Source organism: Colias philodice, chromosome 22 (genome assembly GCF_061535455.1).
Source record: "Colias philodice isolate Cphi_HAF_F1 chromosome 22, ilColPhil1 Martin Lab GWU primary, whole genome shotgun sequence".
Lineage (NCBI taxonomy): Eukaryota > Metazoa > Arthropoda > Insecta > Lepidoptera > Pieridae > Colias > Colias philodice.
This window is the reverse complement of record NC_143107.1, coordinates 8,210,571-8,235,126: the sequence shown is the minus strand read 5'-3', so window position 1 is coordinate 8,235,126 and position 24,556 is coordinate 8,210,571. Positions and strand designations below refer to the sequence as shown.

Below are 24,556 nucleotides of genomic sequence, written 5' to 3'. Positions count from 1 at the left end.
CATTTCTGTTAAAATTTTCAATAAATGACTTTTTACAAGGACATGTATTTGATCATCCAATTTTTTTTCAAAAATTAGCCTATTATATGGCCTTTTAAATTTTGTATGTTTGGTAAATTTTAATTTTAAGTTAATGTTTATGAGTACCTACATACTTACATGGTTCCTATTTGTTTTAGCAGTTTTGGCATGATAATTTAGTAGAAAAACTTTCGCGCTAACATAATAATTTACCCCGTGGGTTCACTCGTATCACCTGCATACAATACAAGTAGCGAAAATGCTATTTTATGAGCATGACTTAATATAATTGTATGAGCGATTTTTGGGTGATAGGGTAACCAATTATATCAATTAATTGTGAAATATTATGGCATTCAATAGACAATATAAACAGGATTGTATATGTAGGTACATGTATTTTTCGATATTCACAATATTTGTATAAAATTATAATGGTATAAATAATGAAAGACATGAAATTTTAACCGGTTTAAAGCAGAAAAATTGCTTTCGAAGTATGAGGTTTTTATGCAAATTGATTTTAAAATTATGGTTCTGAACTTCTGACATTTCCTCGTACAATGCAGTTAATTATACGATGGTAATTAGCGGTAATGTTTATTGTATTAACTGAATTTTTATAATATTTCTTTAATTAAATTTACATACTTTTACAGCATGTATATTCATAATGTAGTTGTTGATGTTTTGTGTCTGATCTGAGTGTGTATAATAGTGAAGAATTTTCAATTTTGGTTTATATTACACTAGCTTTCCGCCCGCGGTCTCGCTCACTTTGTCTTAAATTTAATATATTACATACAAACACCTTTCTCTTGAATCACTCTATCTATTAAAAAGACCTCATCCAAATCTGTTGCGTAATTATAAAGATCTAAACATACATACACACAGGCGGCGGAAAGAGAAGTTTCTTCATCGATTCTGACATGAATACATATATAAGACTAGATTTCCGCCCGCGGCTTCGCCCGCGTTTTCAAAGAAAAACCCGCATAGTTCTCGTTCCCGTGGGATTTCCGGGATAAAACCTATCCTATGTGTTAATCCAAGTTACCCTCTATATGTGTGCTAAATTTCATTGTGATCGGTTCAGTAGAATTTGCGTGAAAGAGTAACATACACACACATCCTCACAAACTTTCGCATTTATAATATTATTAGTAGGATTTTGTGTTTATTTGACCGTTTCAATATATGTAACAATTTATATAACTAATGCGTACTTAAGGTAATATAATAAATAATTTATTTTTTGCCCATAAGCTCTACCGCATGAATTATTGATGGATACAGGATACATAGATCATAACCACGGTCATTGATCTATAAATCATTATTATAGATCAAACGAATATGGAATGACACCGATGTTGGGTACAATTTGTATTGAATGGTTGCTATGGAAACGTTTGTATGTTTGTTTATTCTTAAATCGATAGATTTGGATTATTTTAATTGGCCCAATTTTTTATGTGTATCATGTACAATTTATTACTTAGGTTGAAAGAAAAACGGTGTGGAATATAAGACAAATCTTTATATAAGTTTATGGTTCGATTTCCGATAGAGCATTCATTTGCAAATATGGTAATATTTTTAAATATAAGGTTCATTTTATGTTGTAAAATATAATCATAAAAGTTTGAGATGATACAAAATAAACAAAAGCAAGCGAACCTTTAAAATTTGTTTTGATATTTGCGCATTGACCTTGTCCTTTTAAAAATAAAATGTATTTTATTTAAAAATCTTCTCGTTATGTCACCAGTCTTTATTATTTGGCAAATAAATAGGAAGGACAGAAAGTAAAAGAAACATAAGTTGCCCATCTCCTAAACACAGGTTGCCCAGTAACCTAGCTAGGGAAACATTGGCTTGTATAAATTGTTTTGGTAGCCTTTTATTTATATAATTTTACATGAATATTAATTGTATATTGTAATAAATTGTAATTGTAATTATATGTATGTATGTTTAATAATAATAATAAATAAATTTGAAATTTGAAATTTTGAAACATTTATTTTTAGACACACCTGGGGAATGCATCCCATATCCGTTTCATACTTAGTTTCATACATTTTCTTTAGGGACAAGTAGGCAAAATTAGTTTATTTGAATCTAGGATTCTTGGATAAAAGATTGTTACCACAGATAATATAATACTATCTGTTACATTCTAATTAACTATTATATTCAAAAATTTTAATATATTCAACTATGAATTTTGCTTGATCAACTGGTGAGGTATTTGAAGATCATCATCAACATTAGCTGAATGTTGTCCCTGAAATCTCAAACTTACCAAGTTTGTAGCTGTGTGTGTTGTAATGATCCTTTAACGACGGCCTACTCACGAAGTTTGCCTTCAGAAATTGGAGCAGTGGTGATAAAATAGTATCTACAAAACTTTAAAAGCACTTCTAATGTCGAACTATGGAGTTGGAGGCCTATGGAGTTTCTTGCCGGTTCTTCTCGATAGATACTGCTTTCTGAATCGGTGATAAATTTGAAAACTGTTATGACCATTCAAACGTGCTTCTAGAAGTCTAATTGAATAAATAAGTGTCAGAGTTTGAAGAACCTTAGAGTTTCAAGCGGAGGCTTTAACCACTGATCTTACAATTTAGTTACTGTATTTTCTCGTCAATCATTCACTATACAACATTGAAACTATCAGTCGTGTCTAATTAATTCTCGTGACATGATTGGTTAGGCCACTGCAATCACTGACCAATGGGAGTGATCTATTATCTACACTTGACCCACTTAGTTATACCTACCGGTAGTGCACCAGATATGGTATTGATATAATTAGTTATATTATTGCGTTTATCGAAGTGTACTTGAACGACTAATTTAAAATATGCCCGCCCAATGTTTGTGGCTAAATGGGGAAATTTAATTAGTCTTATTGGTACATGTACACGGCAATTATAAGAAATCAATAATTATTATAATTAATGCACCGGAAAACTTACATTAGGACATACTAAGGATTTTCTCATGAGCCGGTAAATTAACTGGGACTATAAAGTAACTTTATCTGTTTTTTGCCAATAGAGTTAACACTAAAAAATCGTTTTAAGTAGCTATAGTTGGTCCTCAGCAATACAAAAAATAATTAGAACGTCTGTCGATCAGAGAAAAGCTTTTTAGCTATGTTTCTCGCTGATAAGACCCGTAACATGTTTCACAATAGTTCAGAAAACTTATATGTAAATGAAAGGAACAGATAGTAACTACACTTTCATACCAAAAGAAGAAGGCAAATCGCCACTAAGCGATTCGATAGAAAACTATGGAATTTATTAAGTTTTGCACTAAGCACTGTCGAAAAAGGAAGGTCCTATTCCCTAAGACCTCTGGCCAAAAAGGCTGCAAGTACAAGTCATCAACAAGGCTTCAATCTATCTTTAATACATGAACCTAATTAAGTTTCGTCATTGTTTTAACAAAGTCCTATGAAAATGCAAGTAATAACGGTCAAGCCCTAACTTACACAAGCGAAGCATATGTTAGCTTTGACTTAGTGCTTCTATTAGCGCTAACAACGTCTGTCTGTCAGTGCGCACCATTCAGATGCCTATCAAGTTCTGAGTAACGGCCTACAAAACTAGATCTTGAGATAGGCTATATTTCAAGTGCATTAAACATTTATTTGTTGGGACTATCCTTGGGTACGACATAATGATTGGAATTTCTTATTACATACTGTGTGGGTCGCCTGACTTTGTCTGCGTTTGAGAATTAATTCCTCCAGAATGTGAACCTATTTTTCTTAGAAGAAATCTTATAATACCTTAAAATTTAAATTGTTTCAACTTGGAAATGAGAGATGAATTGTATAGCTTATTAAGAAAATCGAAACAGATGTTTCAGAAATCGGCTTGAATATTTAATTACAAACTGCATAAAATATAAATAAACTACCAGTGTACAAAATAAAAAGAAGCAACAACATTGCCCATAAAACTTAACTGCAAAATTATGCAACGACCAAAGAAAAGTAAGACCAAAATTTGCATTATAAATTAACTGAATGTTAAGTTTTTGGACATAAAATTAATCCCGTTACTGCTTGAGAACTAGACCCCATGTGGTCTGGAGGTATGGAGGAAACGTCAATCAAACTGATAAAAAATTTCACCGCAAATCTGCTCTCTTAGATGACATTAAAGACGCCATTAAAAGCGCGATTTTAAGCTTACGTGTGGGGCGTTCTTTGATAAGTTTAATTGAGTTTAATGCTATAGAAATAAGATACTTATATTTTTATTGGTATGTTACGTGTAAGTTTGAAGCCCTTTTTTGTGTTTTCACTGAATAAGAACCGTACTTGTGCCATTATAAAATCATTAAAAAATGATTAAAATATGTCTTTCTCGAGTTTTACGCATATTAACAAATATGGCGGTTTATTTCTATTACATAGTAGATTATGTTTGCTGCGCAATCTCTTCCTTGTTGTATGACATGTTCATGAGAATTTATCTCGCTTCCGCTTAGCAGATGTTTACCCGCTATTTTACTAGCCACTGTTAAAAACAATTCTATATGGTCACGTGATTAACGTTGTTTTTCTGGAGATTCGAGTTGTTCTTAAAAGGTATTCCTGTGTTTTGCCTTGTTTTAGTATTTGTTGATTACCTGAAATATGTGGATGAGATGCAATCAGGATTAAGAACTTTATAATTAAAGAGTTAAAGGTGTATTTGCTTTGTGTTCTTAAAATTGTAAATTAAATATAGACATTTAAAAAGAGCTTGTTGTATGTGAGCCTATGTTTCTCATACCTAGTCCCTCTCTGATAGGTATTTGAGACAAAAATAATTAATATTTTATTTCATGTTTTTTTGAATATCTTTAGTAAGTAATGTGTAATTAAAACACCAGTTGAATGTTGAATTAATAAGTTAATTTAGTTTAGATTGAATATACAGTTATGAAGTTTGTTGTTTAGTTTTTGGATCATATAAGGTATGATTAACACAATATAGTATACCTTCTATCTACATACTGAATAATTAAAAAGTGATTTGAAAGTTTGTCTATCTCTATCTCTATCTAACAACTGATCAATCGATTTTCATAATTTTCCATAGTAAGTAGCTCAAAATTTACAATCTAAGTTTTCTAATTAATAGGGACTGATACGACCATACAAAAAGCATCTAAATTTCCAAAGCTAGTTTAAAAACAACAACATTCCCCAACAGATGGCGGTGTCATCTAGCTATTTACAACGATTTCCATATAAGTGAATAATAAAAACTACGCGTCTGACCGTACAAGCGATTAACATACTATGCTAATTTAGATATGCTAACCGTCTTTTTGCTGAACTTAAATAGGTATGATTGATGCAGGCATGTTGTTGAGAACATGTGACAGTTCTTTATATGCTTGAGTATTTAACTATACAGAGCCTTTAAAGAAAATTAGTATTTAACTATGGCTATAAGATAGGAAAGACATTTGATTTCTGTAATGCGAGAGTAGAGCCTTAACGCTCCGCTTATGAGGGGTACAATTAATTACAATATACCACAGTATTACCATTTACCATGTATAACAATCCCTAAAAATTGTAATACTGTTAAATATACGTTGCAATAATATTTCAAATTTAATTTTCTTGAATTTATTGCATGACAATATTACATTTTACTATACTTGTGCTTTTGTCAGATAAATAGAGGAATTAAACTTTTTTTTGAGTTTATGTTAGTCAAATTTTATTACGATATTGAGATATGTAGATACTATATAGATATTAGATAATATTTATGTGCCAAATTTTATCTGGATACAATGAATCATGAACGAATGAATGAATCCGGATACAATGTATGAAACGAAAACGAAACGAACGAATGAGCTAGTTAGCATCCGGACTTTCGCTTATTTTGTTATTGTAACACCTACATCTGTTTAAAATATTATTTGTTGTAAAAACAAGTAAAAGACGGATCACTGCTTATATTAGTTGTTGTAGTACTATGATTATTGTAAAAAAAAACAAATTGATATGGGGACAAATTGTATTCATCTGACGAGATAAAAAGTTTTGGTTTATGACTTTCATGCAAATTTTAAGCTTATTTCACATAGTCAGACTTTTCTCGACAATCACTTTTAAGTTGATACTTGATACCTATTAGATAACAAGCGAGTCAAAAGATTATTTTGGCTCGCAAGTTGTAAGGTCGACTGATGACTATTAACTAGTCATTCAAGCAAATAGCAGGTTCAACCAGATGACTGTGACATACTTAAAGGTACTTACATACCTGAGATATTTCGTAGTCACAAAAACGGAGAACTTCCAGGACGGATGCGAGCTTATCACACCATCACATGCCAACACCTTCCGTTAATTCTTCATTCCTGCAGCTTGTAAAATGTACAGACTAAAGTTTCTTTCCTCATCACATAGTATAAATAACGTCGCTTTCTGTGTGTCTGTCTTTTAATTACGCAACAGTATATGTAGGTACATACAGGTACTTCATAATACCATTTAAATAGATATTTATCTTGGAAACTGTATCATGCTATAGCTTACTTAAGTTTAAATATAAACAAAGTCTAATATTATAGTAATCATGATTACTTACATCAAATTATGTTCAATATTCTTTTGAAAGTGTCTAAGTTTTTTGCATATAAAATTAACAATCCAAAAAGCAATTCTATCATCAGTCTAGAAAACAGACAGACACATAACACAGGATTATAATGAATATTAATAAATCCTGTTCTTAATCCGACGTAAATTATTTTCAGAGAATTAATCAAATGATAATTTCGCCTTGTACATTCGTTCCACATAATTACATAAAGATAACACAGATATAGCCTTCAAAGCCTCCGCCGAAAACTGCATTAGCATAATCTCTCGAATATTTAATACGATACTTGTGCTTTTGATTTGGGATTAAGTACACTTGTACGCAAGGAATCGTGAGGATTGGTGCGGATTTTTTTGGTATAGGTAATGACTGGTATATGTATGAAATTGTGCGACTATAAATAATGGAATTTTTCATGTAGGTAGTAATTAATTAATTTTAAACTATCTGGTTAAATTTATTAACTTTGTAGTTAGGTAAAATTTTATATAGTCAATAGGTACAACGTGTACCTTCAACGTGTCAAAAATTAATATACTTAAGTATTTCTTTTTTTATATATTTCTTTTTTATTCAATAAATAATGTGTCGTGTTACATCGTATGTAATTTTGAACTCATGTGTTCGTAGATAAGTATTTAGCTATAGTAAAAAAATATCCACGTACTCAGGTCTCAGACGGGAAAAGTATGATTTCTATATGTATAAACATAAAGTATTCATACTGAATGAATTAAGTATGAAAAAATAAGGTTATGAAGTGTGTATAGTCCCATCAAATCGTGATCGGGCCTTCACTAGCTGACGGCACTTGAGTGTACAAATATTTTGAGCACGCTCACTATAATTTAATTATCTATAAAAAAAACTATAAGTATATTCATAATGTATAAAGTGTTAGTCACACTGTACAAGTATACAGATTGATTGGAAGTGGAACACAGCATTTTTAATTTAAAATATACACTAAACAAATTAGTATTATTGAAGTAAAACTTCTTTATGCACGTTGAGAGTAAAATTTCAAGTAGGTGTCATGGCAAATATTATAATCATGGTATTTTGAATCTTGCCAAAGAAGTTTCACTTCAGACATGTGTCCTCAGCACACACGCCCTTTTTTGACATTATAAATTATTTATAAATTGAGACTAATAATGTTATAAAAGCAACATCATCAGTCATTATAACATTATTAATATCAATTACCAAAATATAAATATTCATATCAACGTGAAATGTCACTTTAGCAAAGAACAATAGGATTTTATCAAATACAATCTATTTAAAGGTCTTCATTGTAGTTAATAATAATAATATTCAATTGCACATAATGCATGGTCAATTTAAAACTGATTAGATTAAAAAAATATTAATGAAAATTTAATTCTTCACAAAATGGATAGGAGCAATAATATATCTTCTTTAAGTACAAGTAGAAATTAAAACCACCCATTCATTTCACTTATTACTATTCCTATGAAATTCTTATTACTCAATTGAAAGTCATTATATTTTACGACAATAATAATGACATATAGCTCGTCAAAATACATATAAATACATTATTTTAACATCTGTTTCATTGTAAAAAAGGCCGTCACACTCGTAATAACATAATAGGAGAATATAATGAGTGGATATCTAGATTTATTAGTTTCCTTTGGTTTAATAAAATGCAATTATCGACTAATGAGCGCCGGTAACAAGCTGGGCCTGGGCCGCAAATATGTCGGTGCCGTTCGAAAGGTAGCGCCACATGGGTATGATATCATTCGCGAATAACTGGATGAATGAAAGAATAGTTTTAGCCTGTGGTTTTAGCATTCAAATGTTTATTGAATATAAATTTTTAATAAAGACGCGGGTTCAAATAGATTTTTTTTATGTATAGGAAACTAGCTTTCCGCCTGCTACCTCGCCCGCGTTTTCAAAGAAAAACCCGCATAGTTCCCGTTCCCCGTGGGATTTCCGGGATAAAACCTATGTTGCTCAGTGAAGATGCAACTTTCTAATGGTGAAAGAATTTTTGAAATCGGTCCAGTAGTTTATGCGTGAAAACCATACATAGGGGAGACCGGGTTTGGTTGTCTCACGGGTTGTTTGTCACAGCGGTCTTAACACAAAACTGAACTATCGAATAAGTCTGTTGAACAGCGTGGCAAGAGCGATACAGTGAAAACGCTGTCCCAACTTCGCGTCAGACCGCTCCGATCTGCCGTGAGGGCCTCACACGTGTTTATTGTTTTCGCACAGCAAAAGTAAATTTTTGTGCTGCTGTGTCGAACCTCGTAATTATACGTTCTTGTTTTACAGTAATAATCTTTCAGTTCATTTGATGATGATGAAATGTGTTTTATAATATCGTAGTATAGTTTTTTAGATATTCATTGATCGGAATTTATTTTCAATTTTATTTTCATAAAACGTGTTATGGGGCTCTTTGTCACAAATTTTCGGGGGCTGGTTGTCACCTATAAACCAGCCCCCTGTATGCGAGATGACTTTAATTGCGTTTTGAGGTTGTTTGTTTTAGCCGTAAATTTTCAATCAACACCGGAAAATCACCCTAACAAACCTGCTGGAAGTCCATCTGTCCTTGAGGACTCTATATTGACTCACGATTATTATTGTTTGCTAAAATTGTGATTTCTTAATATTCAGACTGAAATAAAGACCGTAGACACGGTTTCATTTGGTTAAGAGTTCTTAATTAAAAATTATTCCGTAAAATTATAAGACCAAAGTGTGACTTTCTATTTATAAATTGCCTGTTATTTAGTACGTGACTACCTACCCTAGGCATTGTGACAACCATGCCTGACCCGGGGTTATAAGTCACATTTTTCTTTAGAGTGAAAATACAAAATATTTCTACAACTGATAATATTACACAAAAATACGTTTATTTATTTTGTAACAGAATAATTACACTATCTTTTGGTATACAAATATCATTCCTAAACAACGTATTTTGGAAGTTACATAAAAAAAGATAAAAATGTGACTTTCATCCCCGCTCTCCCCTACATACATACATAATTACAAACCTTTCCTCTTTATAATATTAGTATAGATATCTGTTACACAGAGAAACACAGGGTAAACGTGAACGTTGTTAAAAAGGAAAGTAAGTAAATAAATTAAACTTTTAGGTTACGTGCCTAGTGTTTCTTATAATGTGGACGATTAATTATTTTAGGCTTAGTGTTTTAAAAAAAACGGAAGTGCCTAATACATAATAAAAAAGAGTATTCGTTCCATTCTAAATTTCTACTTCAAATGATAACTACTAAAAAATACCTATCATTTATTGTAGAAAATCACTTTGTGTCCATTCCACTCCAATGTGTAAACACCTTTACAAAAAGCTCTAAGCAACAGTGATAGATGCTTTATTTACTTTTTATGGAATTTGCGGCTTGTTAGCTCAGTATAGACATTAGAGTTATATATAATATGGTATAGATCTAGCTTACATTGTGTATGTTCACTAAAAGTTAAATGCCCTTTAAAGTATACCTACATGGTAACTGGTGTTGCACCACCTTTGTGAAATATGCGAGAAATAGTTATGTTAGGGAATATGTTTCCGATTACAATGAAATTTAGCACACATATAGAGGGTAACTTAGATTAACATAATATAGGATATTATACCGGAGGTTTTATCCCGGAAATCCCACGGGAACGGGAACTATGCGGGTTTTTCTTTGAAAAAGCAAAGCCGCGGGCGGAAAGCTAGTATGTCATAAATTGGCATTTAATAAACGATCAATTTAAATAGGATTAATAATCTACAATATGTTGCGATGTCGCGCGCCCACGCAACTTGTTGCGCGACTTGTCTGACCACTATCACCCACGATGTAAAGTGTATGTGATAGCTTGTGATCAAGTGTTATTTAGATCAAATTATACATGGATTATATTACGTTTTGTTATTATAATTGACACACCTGCGGTTTTCTTTGACTGTTATGGTGTTGTTTTAAATTTTATTTTTATGTGGTCTAGTAGGTAGTTACTGCACAGAGTTACTGTATTAATTATTTGATAGGGAAAGGATTAGAAAAAGTATTGAGAAACTTTGACTAAAATGTGTAAACATAATGTTATAAATGTATAATCGGTTTAATAATTATAATCCTGTGTAAAACATTTTTAAAAATTGTACGCCACATGGCAGATCACAGCGGATCACATAATGTATTAAATAATAACCCATAATACCTGTGACTCACAATAAATAAATTTTGAATTTGAATTTGAATTTAGATACTATAAACTATTCGACATTTACTTAGTGACATTTTTCGATGTACCTACACATGGAAATAAAAAAAAATACGTTACAGTACAAATACCCACTACTAAAACACCGTTTCTATATTAGGTACATATTAAATGAAGTCTGTTTATTTTTGTAACGTTTCCCTAAGTTGTGTTCTTTCTTCTACTTCAAAATGGAAATTTCATCAAAACCATTCGAGCACTTAAATGTACAAAACATTTCTTCTTACACCAATTATATCTATGTAAAAGTTACTTAGTTACAACTTAAGTTTCTAGGTACAAATACTTAACCTTAGCGTCACTCCAATGCTTTTGATTGGACTAACTTTGACACGAGAGGTCACTTCTGACCAATGACTGACATTTATTTATTGTGCCCCGCCTGTCAGATTTAACCTAGGTAACCTAGCCATTTGTAATGCAAGGCCAATTTAGATTATATGTGCTATGATACTATTTTTAAACGTAAGAAATGAGTGGAGTCGCTTGTTACTTGTTTAATTTTACTTGTGTTTTTATTTTTAAATCTTAGTAGACATGTTTTGTAATGCAGCTAGGTAACTTATTTTTGCATATTTGTATATATCGTTTATAATACAGGCTTTACTTGCTTTTTATATTCGACCATCCGGTCATCGATGGTCATGGAACTGTATATTATTTAAAACCAATACCTACTATAAATATTTGTGATTTTCCAATATTGATTATGTATTCATTTAAATACATAAGTACCTAATAAATTATATACTTGCATGTCATAAACATTATAATTAAATGATGAACCTGCATAATATGAATAATACAGAACAGGAAGGATTTATAAGATTAAACGTTAGAATATACTACATATAGTACCTACGTATTATTTCAAAATAAATTACTTTTTTTTATTGCAGCGTTTTTCGTCCTTGCTTTGCCCCTTTAATTATCATCTTCGTTGTGATACAATATCGGAGATACTGTAGATATTTTTTAAACAATAGATAAAAAAACGTCTAAAACATCTAATAGAAAACACGTCTCCTGTACAAATAGATTCAAGTTCATATTATTTAGGTTTCCATAGTTTTAAAATTTAGGACAATTTATTGTTAATTACAATAATGTACATGTTGTATATATCTTCCTATATTGATTCTACATACCTACAGACAGACAAAAAGCAGTCCTTTGATAGGATTTACGGAACCCTAACAATAAACCATTGTTATCAAAAGATTATAAAATAAATACCAACCAGTTCTGGAATAACTTGATTTTAAAACACCGGTGCTGATAAAAGCCAGCTATTAATTATTATATCTAAGAGTCAATTACACACGTCGCGGTCGTTGTAACACGATTATCTGTTTTATGTAATATTTCATTTGCGTAATTTTAATGTTTATTAAATTGTTAAAGTAGAAAGTAGGTACTCTTTATTATTTTGTAGGAGTACAGGGGCCAGATAACAGCTTATACTACTTAGGCTGATTTTTCAATCGTTGGTTAAAACTTATTCATCGAATAACGTATTTTAAACTAACATTTCAAAAATGTATTCTAATTGTCCGTATTTGACAGTTTACGTGACATTTTAAAATTTTCGTGTAAGTACCTAATACTTTATTGGACGGATAAATTTTAACCAAGGATTGAAAAATAAAGATTAAAATCGAAATCGAAAATAAACTAAATAAACAATAACAACTATTTGTTACGGCTAAATCACCGCACCGATTTAGACAAAGTTTAAATTTAATAAAAAATATCAGTAGGCTTATTTTTCTTCCTAAAATTATTTCATTAATTATTCAAATCCCAAAATCTCAAATTACACCCTTTTAAGCACGCTTTTATTAAATTCATCTATATCTTTGTTTATATTACAGAGTACAGACGCCATCAAACTTTGTACATCAGTGATCGGTGACAAAAATATTATTTCATGAATTTATCTCATTGGAGACTACATTTATTTTTAGTTGTTGTTTTCTACATTTAGTTTTAATAGTCTATGTCACAGAACTATATCTCGATATAGTTCTGTGGTCTATGTCTTGCTCATAAGGCGCGGTCGTACTATGTATGTGCAAATTCACAAATCCTTTACCTTGTTCCACAAAACATGAAATCAAGTTGATTGTTCATTGTACCAAATTCTTGGCACTCACGAATCTATTTGCATATGAAAATGTTAAATATGGGCTGTTAGGTTTAACTGAATTGGAATTAATTATACGTGTAAGCTTGTATTTTGTGTATTTAAATATTTTATATAAGAAAATAAATTTATTAAATATCCTTTTTGAATTATGAAGTTCTTTTGTATGTTATGACATCTATTATAATGATATTTGTTTGGAACTTTAGGAATAAAACAATAAAAATTAGAAGCAAGTACGTTTTATTACAATAGGAATTACTGTCCTTCCTTCTAATTTGAAACTAAGAAATAGCAGAAACGTTTATTTGAAGGATTATTTTATTTTTTTTACCCAAAATTAATTTGCTTATAAAAACAGCATTTCGTCTAAAATGTTTTTATTAACCTTTAAGAAGGACACAAACAAACTCCTCCTATCCTTACAATGTTAATCACACAGTACATCAATACAGTAGGCAAAGTATCAAATGAACTATCAATCAAACTATATCACTTGTTATTAATGATCATTCGTGTTCTGGACATCAATCTTCAAAATTACCTGTCAATTGCTTGCTACACTTGGGTTTATAATTGCTTTGGTTAACCATATCTAGCCTACAGGGCTATTGGGATTATGTTTTAATGACTAATCTGCTCTTTTGTGAAGTAATTGTTAGGTAACAAGTTGTAAAACAACGTGTGAAAGTGATTTTATTTCTGCATGTTTGTACCTACATGATATGTATTTCTCACGTTTATGTTTTTATCAGATATCTTATGTGAAAGTTGTTGTTTTTTTTTTTTTTATTGGCAATAGGGAAGCGCTTGACCACAATCTCGCCTGATGTTAAGCTGAGATGTGGTCTAAGATGGAACGCGCTTCGTGTTGTGTTCGCAACAAGCTTATCAATAACTGCTGTTGCTTATATCAGGGTTGCTTTATTTCCTGTGATTATAATAGATAATGAACTCTGCAGTATTGATAAAAAAAATGTGTGCGTGTACTAGTGTACACACGTAAGAAGTGAAACTTCTTTATGACCTTATTTTTCAAAAAAATAATTTACTATAATATGCAACTTTACAGAAATACGTCGAATCACGCGTGTTAGGGATAAGAAAAAGATGGCGCGTAACGGAAAAATGTCACGCGTAACGAAAAAATGTTACACTATTTTTTTTCCAATCTCGATAAAGAAGTTTCACTTCAAACAAATTTATGTATTCCGACTGCATTAAGGCTTTAATTTTATTCTTGACTATCAGGATAACGATTAACGTTATGTTATGTACAACTTCGAAAATGTCTATGTGCTAATCCAGTCTAAAATCTAACTTTGTACCTTCACACGGTCAAGTCAATCTATGTTTGCGAAAGAGCGTAATCATTCATACTTCCATACTTCCAATCTCCCAAACTCAAGCATTTATTTAGCCTATTACACTTTGTTTAGAAGAGCTTTTGAACCGTCGAAATACAGAACATTAAACATTTACCGCCGGGTTTTGAAAATAGATATTTCGTGTAGGTAAATAATATTAGCACAGATCACTAAATAGTATAAGGAAGTAGGATGTTTACCCCCTACTGTCATTCGGCACGTCCCACAGATCCAATTAGTGTGTCATTCCGTACCTTCAGAACGGCCATTAACTTCAGGAACACCAAGTTTGGTACCAAAGCCGTGATAAATAAGTTAATGAACACTCATTATGGCCTAAAGGGGCGATATGAAAGGTACAGCGTCTTGTACAGCTTTATATGGATTGGTTATTAGCTTAGAAATGATCGGGAATGTGGCGGCATTAATATACAGGACCGTACTTAAAGGAATAATTAAGGGCCCCGGGAAACTTGCAGGAACTTGACAATGTTGCTAATTATACTCATATATACTAATTACAAACCGAATAGTTTGTAATTAATATATGAGAATCCTTTATAAAACTTAATTCATATAAAGAAAGAACAGGACATCATCAATAATTAATGATTGATAAATGGTTGTGGCATTATCATAGAAAGCGATGCCTGTTAAGAAAGATACCAGAAAATAAAGTTTTTCGGTCATCTGTTTGATCTATAAATGCACCTACATGGAAACTAATTATTTTACTTATTGCTGTTAAAGTTCTAATTCATCGTACCACAGTATCTTTTAATTAAAAGTGGCTTTTTGGTGTTATAAATCCGTCCCTGCACATAACACTTATAGTTTGTAACACAGAATCTATAGAGATAAATACCACGTGCCAGGTAATGCATAAATCCTAATTTTCTATGAATTGATTATCTCAATTCCTCAAATATTTTTACATAATTCAGAATTCTATATTTATATCTATCTTTATCTCCGTATTCGTGTGAAAGTCGCATCAATGAAGCAGCAAGCTCAAAAATTATTAAATTATGAAGAAACGGGTATAACAATTTTTTATATTAAATTAATTCCCTATTTATTGGCTCGTCTTATCCACGGTTATTTTCATCAGTTGTTTTTGGCCAACTTGTCGAAATTGCAAAAGCGTTGTATTTTCATTTGTGATTTATAGACATACAAGTAAATTAAGAATTTTGATGGAATCTGTTTATTAATAATGTGATAATTTTCAACCGTTACATTCACTATTGTTCTGTTTCTGCATTCTATAAATAAAGCACGTTTTTAATACCTTTGACTATATTCGACATTAAAGTTCGCACGCCTGACAAAACAAGTTTCGTAATAATAATAGTTTCATAATTCCTAGTGATGCAGGAGAAAAAATAACATACATATATGCAGTGATTTCCGAAGGAATTTTCACTATTGTGAACATTATAAGTTTAACATGTTTTTCAAGAAATCATATTTCTCCAATTTGTAGGTAATTAAAAACATCTTTAAAATGAATTAACGTTTCTGTAATTGAATTTATTTTCAGTTCAGTCAGTGAGATCATATAATCATTATACTATTATAATGCGTGAATGAGTAAAAACACAGATTTTCACGGGATCCATTTTAGTGAATGAGTTACAAAACAGTTATTTCACAGCGAAATAACAGTGATATCACGTCCATGCAATGCGTCCATGCTATTATTTTTCACCGGTAATATTTAACGACACTAAAATACTACAGATAGGTATTTCTATACCGATTAGTGAAAGCACGTACCAAAGCTTTATTAGGAGTGAATATCGTGGTAGTGATGTTCTTGGGTATAAAATACCGTTATAGGAAATTTAACGCATTAAAATAATGTGGCGGATATTGTATGCGTAACTAAATGGAAATTATTATCTTTTATATTTGTGTTTGCAAATTGTTGCATGGATTTATATATGCTAATCGGCTTCATATTATATTAAAATATTAGAAATATGTTATATTGCCTGATACCTAAAGATGAATTTTTTGGATTTTTTGGTCTGGCAACAGAATATTCAGATTCCATATTATATTAATACCACAGACTAATAATAATATACTACGTTAATACCTTAGTAATTTCGTTATAACATGATGGATTTAGATTTATAATATGAAAACGGTTTAAATTACAGGATGGTATAATTTATTGTTATTCAAACAATAGTTATAATGTTATGAATAACTTAGGTATTATTTGTTACTAATATGTAGGCAATGTAATAAATAACATACCTTGATAGACCTGTTGGGACAATGTTGTGTCGCAATGTATTTGATCCGGTCGCGATTGTTGCGGAGTAAACGGGCGACTTTTAGTCGCACGTAGGTAGAATTAGATATTTCATCGAACACGTGGTGAGTGAAATTCTATTTCATCCTGTTCACGACGAACCACAAGTACATAATATAACGAATCCGCATTGTGATACAAAATAATATTGTGTCATATGAGTTACCATTATGATACTTTTTTCTATAGCTTCAGTTTTCAATGAGTACGAATATTTTACACTGTCTGGTCGCAGGCAAGTTTTCTACGTTTATATTTATGTTTTCCAGGAATCTGTTGAACGCGACAATTATATTTTGTAAGCTTAAACAAAATCTATCTCATTCGAACCATACCAATGCGACTTTTAATCGCACCACGACTAAAAGTAGCACGTCTGCACTACCCCGGTGACAGACGCGCGATCTCAATCTGAGCGTCACGAAATAAGCATTAGGCTCGATTCTTCGATTACGATGTACAGATGACATTGATATACTGGTCTGATAGTATCTTGCTCGACTGCGGCGACAGAAAAGGGGATTATGTTTTGATTAGATTTAATGTATTGTAATTGGGTCAAGGTTGATTTGTTTGGACGGAGAAAGAATTTAGTGAATGAATGAATTAAATAATGAAAACTTTATTGTAGGTACACAGCACAAACACACCACATCAAATTGCTGTTAAAAAGAAACAATTTGAATGTATAGGTACTGAGAAATCACGTTATTTACGAAAACATTATGAGGTTCTGTAGCTAAGTATAATATATATTTAATCCATACTAATATTATAAATGCGAAAGTAACTCTGTCTGTTTGTCTGTTACTCAATCACGCCTTAACTACTGAACCAATTTGCATGAAATTTGGTATAGAGATATTTTGATACCCGAGAAAGGACATAGGATAGGTTTTATCCCGGAAATCCCACGGGAACGGGAACTATGCGGGTTTTTCTTTGACTGCGCGGGCGATGCCGCGTGTGGAAAGCTAGTAACTTATATATATTAAAAGGTTCTTAGAACCTGAAAATTCGATCTTAGCTATAAAGTTTATAATATTCACTTGTTTTTCACTTAATTACGTGAACAAATGGAATATCATTCAATTTTTGAGGCAAAGATCTCAAAGGCAAAGACCTATGATGTTATTTACGTTTAAATTTTTTGTCTAAATCGCTCAACCAACCAAATGACGCAACCCTTGGAACAATTTTACGTCACGAAAACAAAAATAACGAGGACTGAAATGTGGTATGAAGATTTCTGTCAAGAATGTCTTATCAATGCTTGCAAGACCTAGTTAAAACTACGTAATCGAATCCTAAACTTTTGACGATAGGAAATAAGCTTTTAAAGGCAGATATATTGCTTCAACCTTGTTAAGTAGATCAATGTTAACACCTGGCTATCTGATTTATCGATATTTGCATGTAACAAGCAATTAGATTAATTGCTATAATTAACAGAAATAAACTTCACGATTTAGGTGTACAATTTGTTAATATTTGCTTGTAACAGAGTTGTGACATATATTTGTTGCAACTTTTTACCGACTTAACATAAAAGGATTATCAATTAGAAGTTAGAATTCGACATAAGATAAGTTTTTTAAGTCCCTTCTGTAAACCGGGTTTTTGATGAAATTGTTAAATAAAGTTTGTAATAACTGAAATACAGCAAAGCGTTTTATTAACTTGTAATGTAGTTTTAAATAATATAAGCCTACGAGGTATAGGGTGCATTTACTTACGATACTTAATTTGAGAAACCTTTAGGCTATGTTGTGTGTTTGTATAATTATAACAGATTAACTTGTCAGACGCGTCAGACGCGTCAGACGCGTCAAACGACGTGCTATGGGCGTTAGTATCTGTGTTTATTAATCGGTACCTATACATATTATAAAAAAGGAAAAGTTTGTAAGTTTGTTTGTGGGTGAAGAATAGGTACCCACAGCTTTAAATTGAACCACTCGGTTATAGAAGTCTGTTTTTCTTTCGAAATGACTCACACAAAAGTTGCAGACAGTAACTTGAAAAGAAACTTGCGGAAAATAACGCTCATTTTCTAATCTAAATATATTATGTTTGTTTTCCTCTGAAGCAGAATATATCGCGATTTAATATATTTGTTTTATATGAAAAAAACAATTTTCATGTGGTGTTTATTATGGCTTATTTATTTATAATTTTCCCCCCAAGTGCAGGCAGCTATAAAGTTTAGTTAAGAAAAATAATTACATAAATATAAATAGTCTTTGAAAGTGACTACATACATGCAATGGGCGTCTTATTTTATTTAAGTACAAGAGTAATTGAAACTTGTAGTAAATTGCTGGTTGTTACCACTAGAGGCAATTTATTATAATAAAATATATTGATAAAGATATCAAACTAATAAATAATTGTAGTTTTATTTGAAGTGTATTAAATTGGATTTTACGGCGCTGAAAAAATTACGTGAACACCGTCGAGTGTGAGAAGAATTATTTGTTCAAACAAGTGTGCAAGTGTTCATTAGTGCCTAATTCTTCAACTGATGATAAATTTTTATTAAGAATTCAATACCAGAATCAACTAATCTGCTGTTGATTGTCTTGTGCTACAGAATAACTAAATATCGTCGAATCTCGATAAACCTGTTTATTTTTTGTAGAATTTTACTTACATGCTATATTTCATAAACTAACTAGCTGTGTTCCGCGATTTTACCTCCATTGCTTCGCTCCAGTTGGTCTTAGCGAGATGATATATAGCCTATAGCCTTCCTCGATAAATGGGCTATCTAACACCGAAAAAAAATTCAAATCGGTCCAGTAGTTCCTGAGATTAGCGGGTTCAAACAAACTCTTCAGCTTTATAACATTAGTATAAATAATAAAGAATATAGATAATAATGATTACTGAAAATCACATGAAAAACCGTTGTCAAAAACGAACAAAGCCATACGCCAAGCTAGTTTCACACATTCACACCTATCCCACGATGGCTGATAAGAGTGTCGTGACATCTGACGCCTTGACACGTCACGAGGAACACATGACTGTAATTACATATAACATGACTTTGAAATTTACCTTTAGCAAGTGTTGGATTAAATATTTCTTCACTATATACCTATTATTAACCCGCACTTGGCCAGCGTGGTGGATTATGGCTTATACCCTCATAGGAGGCTCGTGTCCCAGCAGTGGGAACGTATATGAGCTGATGATGATGATATGCCTATTATAAGTCTTCCGTCGTGTTTCCAAATGTCCGCGCGTTCCCATATCTATACTTAATATTATAAAGCTGAAGAGTTTGTTTGTTTGAACGCGCTAATATCAGGAACTACTGCAACTGGTCAGATGAAAAATTATTTCGATGTTAGATAGCCCATTTATCGAGAAGGCTATAGGCTATATTAATATATAGCCTATAGCCTTTACGCTATCTAAGACAAACAGGAGCGGAGCAATGCGGGTAAAACCGCGGGGAACAGCTAGCGTTCCATAAGTACGCGGGCGAGGCCGCCGCGCGGGTGGAAAGCTAGTTATGTATAACTTACGTTGTAAATATTTAGTAATCTGTATAACTTCATTGATGAAGATGCCGTAATTTAGCTCATTTCATCGTGGAAACTGGAAACATCCTATGTTTCTTCTTGAATGCTGAAACAACACCCCCGATGAACTTCTCGACGAAACACATAGTTAATTACGCACTGCAAGTAACAAAAAACTTATAAAATTATAAAACTTACTAACAAACTCATTGAGCTATTATTCCTACGTAGTAATAGTATCTCAACGAGTAAACTTCGAGAATTTTATAAACAACTAGCGGTCCGCCCCGGCTTCGCCCGTGGTACATATGAAAAATAGATGTTGGCCGATTCTCAGACTTACCCGATATGCACAGAAAATTTCATGAGAATCGGTCCACCCGTTTCGGAGGAGTATGCAGACTAACATTGTGACACGAGAATTTTATATATAAGATATAATTTTAAAATTTGAATTTGGAATCGTTGTAAGCCATCTTGATGTTAAGGTTTGTAAACTGATATAAGTTTGTTAATAAAGTCAAATCAAGTCTACTGGAAAATGTAATAAAAATAATGATTGTAAAATTAACGACAATGTTATTGTGATTAAAACAAAAAATATATATGTCACATTAGGCTATCACTTAAATCGTTTCGACATAATATAATCATTCACGGATCCCGCCCGCGCGCCTGTCAACTGCAATTTTGACAGCGCATTGACAGCTGTCACCTGTCATCCATCTGACAGCGCGGGTAATTAACGTTCCGCGGTTTTTCTTATCCGATGTGAATGTGCTCATTAATATGTTAAATGTTTTCATGTTCGATGTCTTAAATTAATTGGTTTGTTGTATAATTATTAAAGAACCTGATTGCTAAATTTATATGAGCTTTAATTATTTATTTAACTATTATTGAAATTTGGAATGATAATTTATTAATAATATTAATTCATTTAACTATTCTTAATATTAATTCATCCGTGACATTTATATAATATTTCTTTCTATTTATAGAGAATAAATTCATCAATAGTCTGGTAACTAATCGTATAAAAAAAAATTATAAAACTTAACGCGGGTAAATCAAAAACTTATGCTGGCTGTATGACAAAGTTTTTTAAGAAACATAAATGTGTTCGATTTGCATTTGAATTTTTATCACAATCTGCCGTAAGCCGTAAGTAAGTAATATTTGTTTAGTAATAATTGTAATTAGCGTTGAATATTTTAATTTTAAGATTAATATATTTATTTTAGAAGAATATGTAGATATAGTTTTGAATTTTAACCAATGAGTATAGAAATCACTATGCAAGTAGTGTTACTACTATTACTTTATCGACATCGTATTTATTATTTTTGGAATATTTTATGAAATAAATTACTTCTAGTTTCAAATATTTTTTTATTCATATAAAATATTGCAAGTGTTCATGAATAGTCAACTTCTTTTGAAGTTGCTAGGGCAATGGATATTTTTATGATTAAAATTATTGTTGTTTTTATTTCAGGACTTCTTGGACAGAATATTTCGACTCTTTGACGTGGACGGGAATGATCATTTGATGCAAGAGGATTGGATAGAATTCTTGAAGGCAAGATTAACGTAAGTATTTGTTAGTATTTTCACTTATAATACCACAAGAGCTTCAAAATTATCGGGTATTTTCCGATAGGTTCGTTGCAAACAAATGAAGGAGTCAAGTTTTTAGTCAAGGTTAAAAAATCACGAGCACGAAGCGCGAGTGATTTTTCCTGAAAAACTTGACGACTTTATTTGTTTGCAGGGAACCTTGAGGGAAATGCCAGATAATTTAGAAGCTCGTGTGGTATTCGGGGGATTATTTTTCCGTCCCAAATGTCGGTCAATAATTTCACAATTGAATTCAACCTGTCAGTTTGACGTCAACGACCAGAGAAAATTTTCAAAAAATTATCAGTATAATACCATGTAGGTTGTACCACGTGACGTCGAATGGTGCAATTCTATTGGTCGATATTTGGGTCGGAAAAATAATCTAGAATATTTTTAATTAGCTACAAAAAAGTACATAATAATTGACATTTTTCACGGTCAAGTTATACTTTGAAAATTGTATGTTTGCTTTGAGCATAAGTTGAGCATTAATTTAAAAATATATTGCATTTATTTATCATTCGTTAAACATATTTTTATGTTGAAAAAAAAAACAGCATTTTACTTATTTCAGCATCCATACTAATATTATAAATGCGAAAGTAACTCTGTCTGTCTGTCTGTTACTCAATCACGCCTAAACTACTGAACCAATTTTCATGAAATTTGGTAGGGAGATATTTTGATACCCGAGAAAGGACATAGGCTACTTTTTATCCCGGGAAAATGACGTAATCCCGGAAATCCCACGGGAACGGGAACTATGAGGGGTTTTCTTTGACTGCGCGAGCGAAGCCGCGGGCGGAAACCTAGTAAGTAATATATCTTATAATAATAAAAGTTTTGAATGCATTGTATTGGCATATACCTAGGTACAGATAGAAAAACAAAATGCTTATTAGTAATTATGATAGCTAAAAAGTACGTTTTTTTAACAATTTCTTATATAAATGTAAAAATTATTTATTTCAGGGATGAAAAACAATTGGATTTCGTAGAACAAGTGGAAAGCGTGGCGTATGTGTTGTGTGGTGATGAGGTGATCACACCTGAAGCTTTTAAGCTTATCTTGAAGAACAAAGTTGTAAGTATACTTTCTGAACTTATTTTTGTATGAATACTTCAATTTTAATATTTGTGTGACTGTTTGTCCATCTTTCGCGTTTATTAATGTCAATACGTCTTATAAAATAATCTGGAAAAAACCGCTCGAATATTTTTGTGTTAGATAGCGGATTCAAGCTACTTGGTATAATTGAGTATTTGTTTTTTTATATGACTGCGTGTGCTTAATACCACACTTACCTGATTATAAGAATAAACCCGATTTAATTGTAAATTAATACGATTTTAAGCTATTATTTTTTCTTCATTTTTCCGCGAGAATACTATTTTTATAATTATTTTCTCTTTTCTAGCAGTTTTTAGTTTATCATCTTCACTTATAATGTGAAAGTAAATATTTGGAACTTAAATAGAATAAGGGCCGATTTTTCAATGCTTTGATAAAACTTATCCGTCCAATAAAGTACACGATAATATTAAAATGTCACGTAAACTGTCAAATACGGGCAATTAGAATACGTTTTTAAAATAGTAGTTTTATACATTACTAGCGGTCCGCCCCGGCTTCGCCCGTGGTACATATTTCGCAATAAAAAGTAGCCTATGTCCTTTCTCGGGTATTAAAATATCTGCATACCAAATTTCATGCAAATTGGTTCAGTAGTTTAGGCGTGATTGAGTAACAGACAGACAGACAGAGTTACTTTCGCATTTATAATATTAAGTATGGATTCGACGAATAAGTTTTATCCAAGCATTGAAAAATCGGCCCTTATTAAAATTGCAGGTAACAAAGAAGTTCTTACGCGTCGTCGACACGGATGGTGACGGGTGGGCGACGGCTGAAGATATCATGGATTTTCTATCCGCTGTTACTACTAATCGGTATTTATTTAGTGGTAAAATCGATTAAAATCCGTTTAAAAGTTACGAATATTCAGATTTTTACTTTTTTGTTGTTGTTTTGTACGCACTACAGGCAAAAAATTTCAAAAGATTCAATGGTACTAATATAATAAGGAATTTTATAAACATTCACAGAAGAAATAATTAGGTACATTCGGGAAAAAATCAGAATGTATTGGGTTCGATGTGTGTTGAAGACTAGTTATTACACTTTATTTTCTATTTGTCATGTAATAACCTATTAGCTTATAAACTAAAATCAGTGAAATCCATACAAATATTATAAATGCGAAAGTAACTCTGTCTGTCTGTCTGTTACTCAATCACGCCTTAACTACTGAACCAATTTGCATGAAATTCGGTATAGAAATATTTTGATACCCGAGAAAGGACATAGGATAGGTTTTATCCCGGAAATCCTACGGAAACGGGTTTTTCTTTGAAAACGCGGGCGAAGCCGCGGGCGGAAAGCTATAGTAGATCATAATTATGAAATGCATCTGTTCATTCTTTACTGATTTTCAATTTTCATATTTATGATGTAAACAATTGAATACATTTACAGTTATAAACTTTGCATCGAATGAAACGAATCATAATATTTTGAGATCGCTGATATTTCTATTAAAAGT

At 31.6% G+C, this 24,556-nt stretch overlaps 1 protein-coding gene across 7 annotated transcripts in view; it reads left to right on the top strand.

The window, feature by feature from the left end:
- Positions 1-24,556, top strand: part of Nox (NADPH oxidase) — a 48,437-nt gene that overhangs the window by 5,228 nt on the left and 18,653 nt on the right. For 5 of the 7 annotated variants that reach the window (XM_089709272.1, XM_089709274.1, XM_089709273.1 and 2 more), the window contains exons 3-5: positions 21,829-21,923; positions 22,926-23,037; positions 23,806-23,903. In XM_089709272.1, the coding sequence (XP_089565398.1) occupies positions 21,829-21,923; positions 22,926-23,037; positions 23,806-23,903 (305 nt within the window). Of the gene's footprint in view, positions 1-21,371; positions 21,499-21,828; positions 21,924-22,925; positions 23,038-23,805; positions 23,904-24,556 lie in introns of those variants that run through there. The other 2 variants (XM_089709278.1, XM_089709279.1) reach the window with 2 other exon arrangements.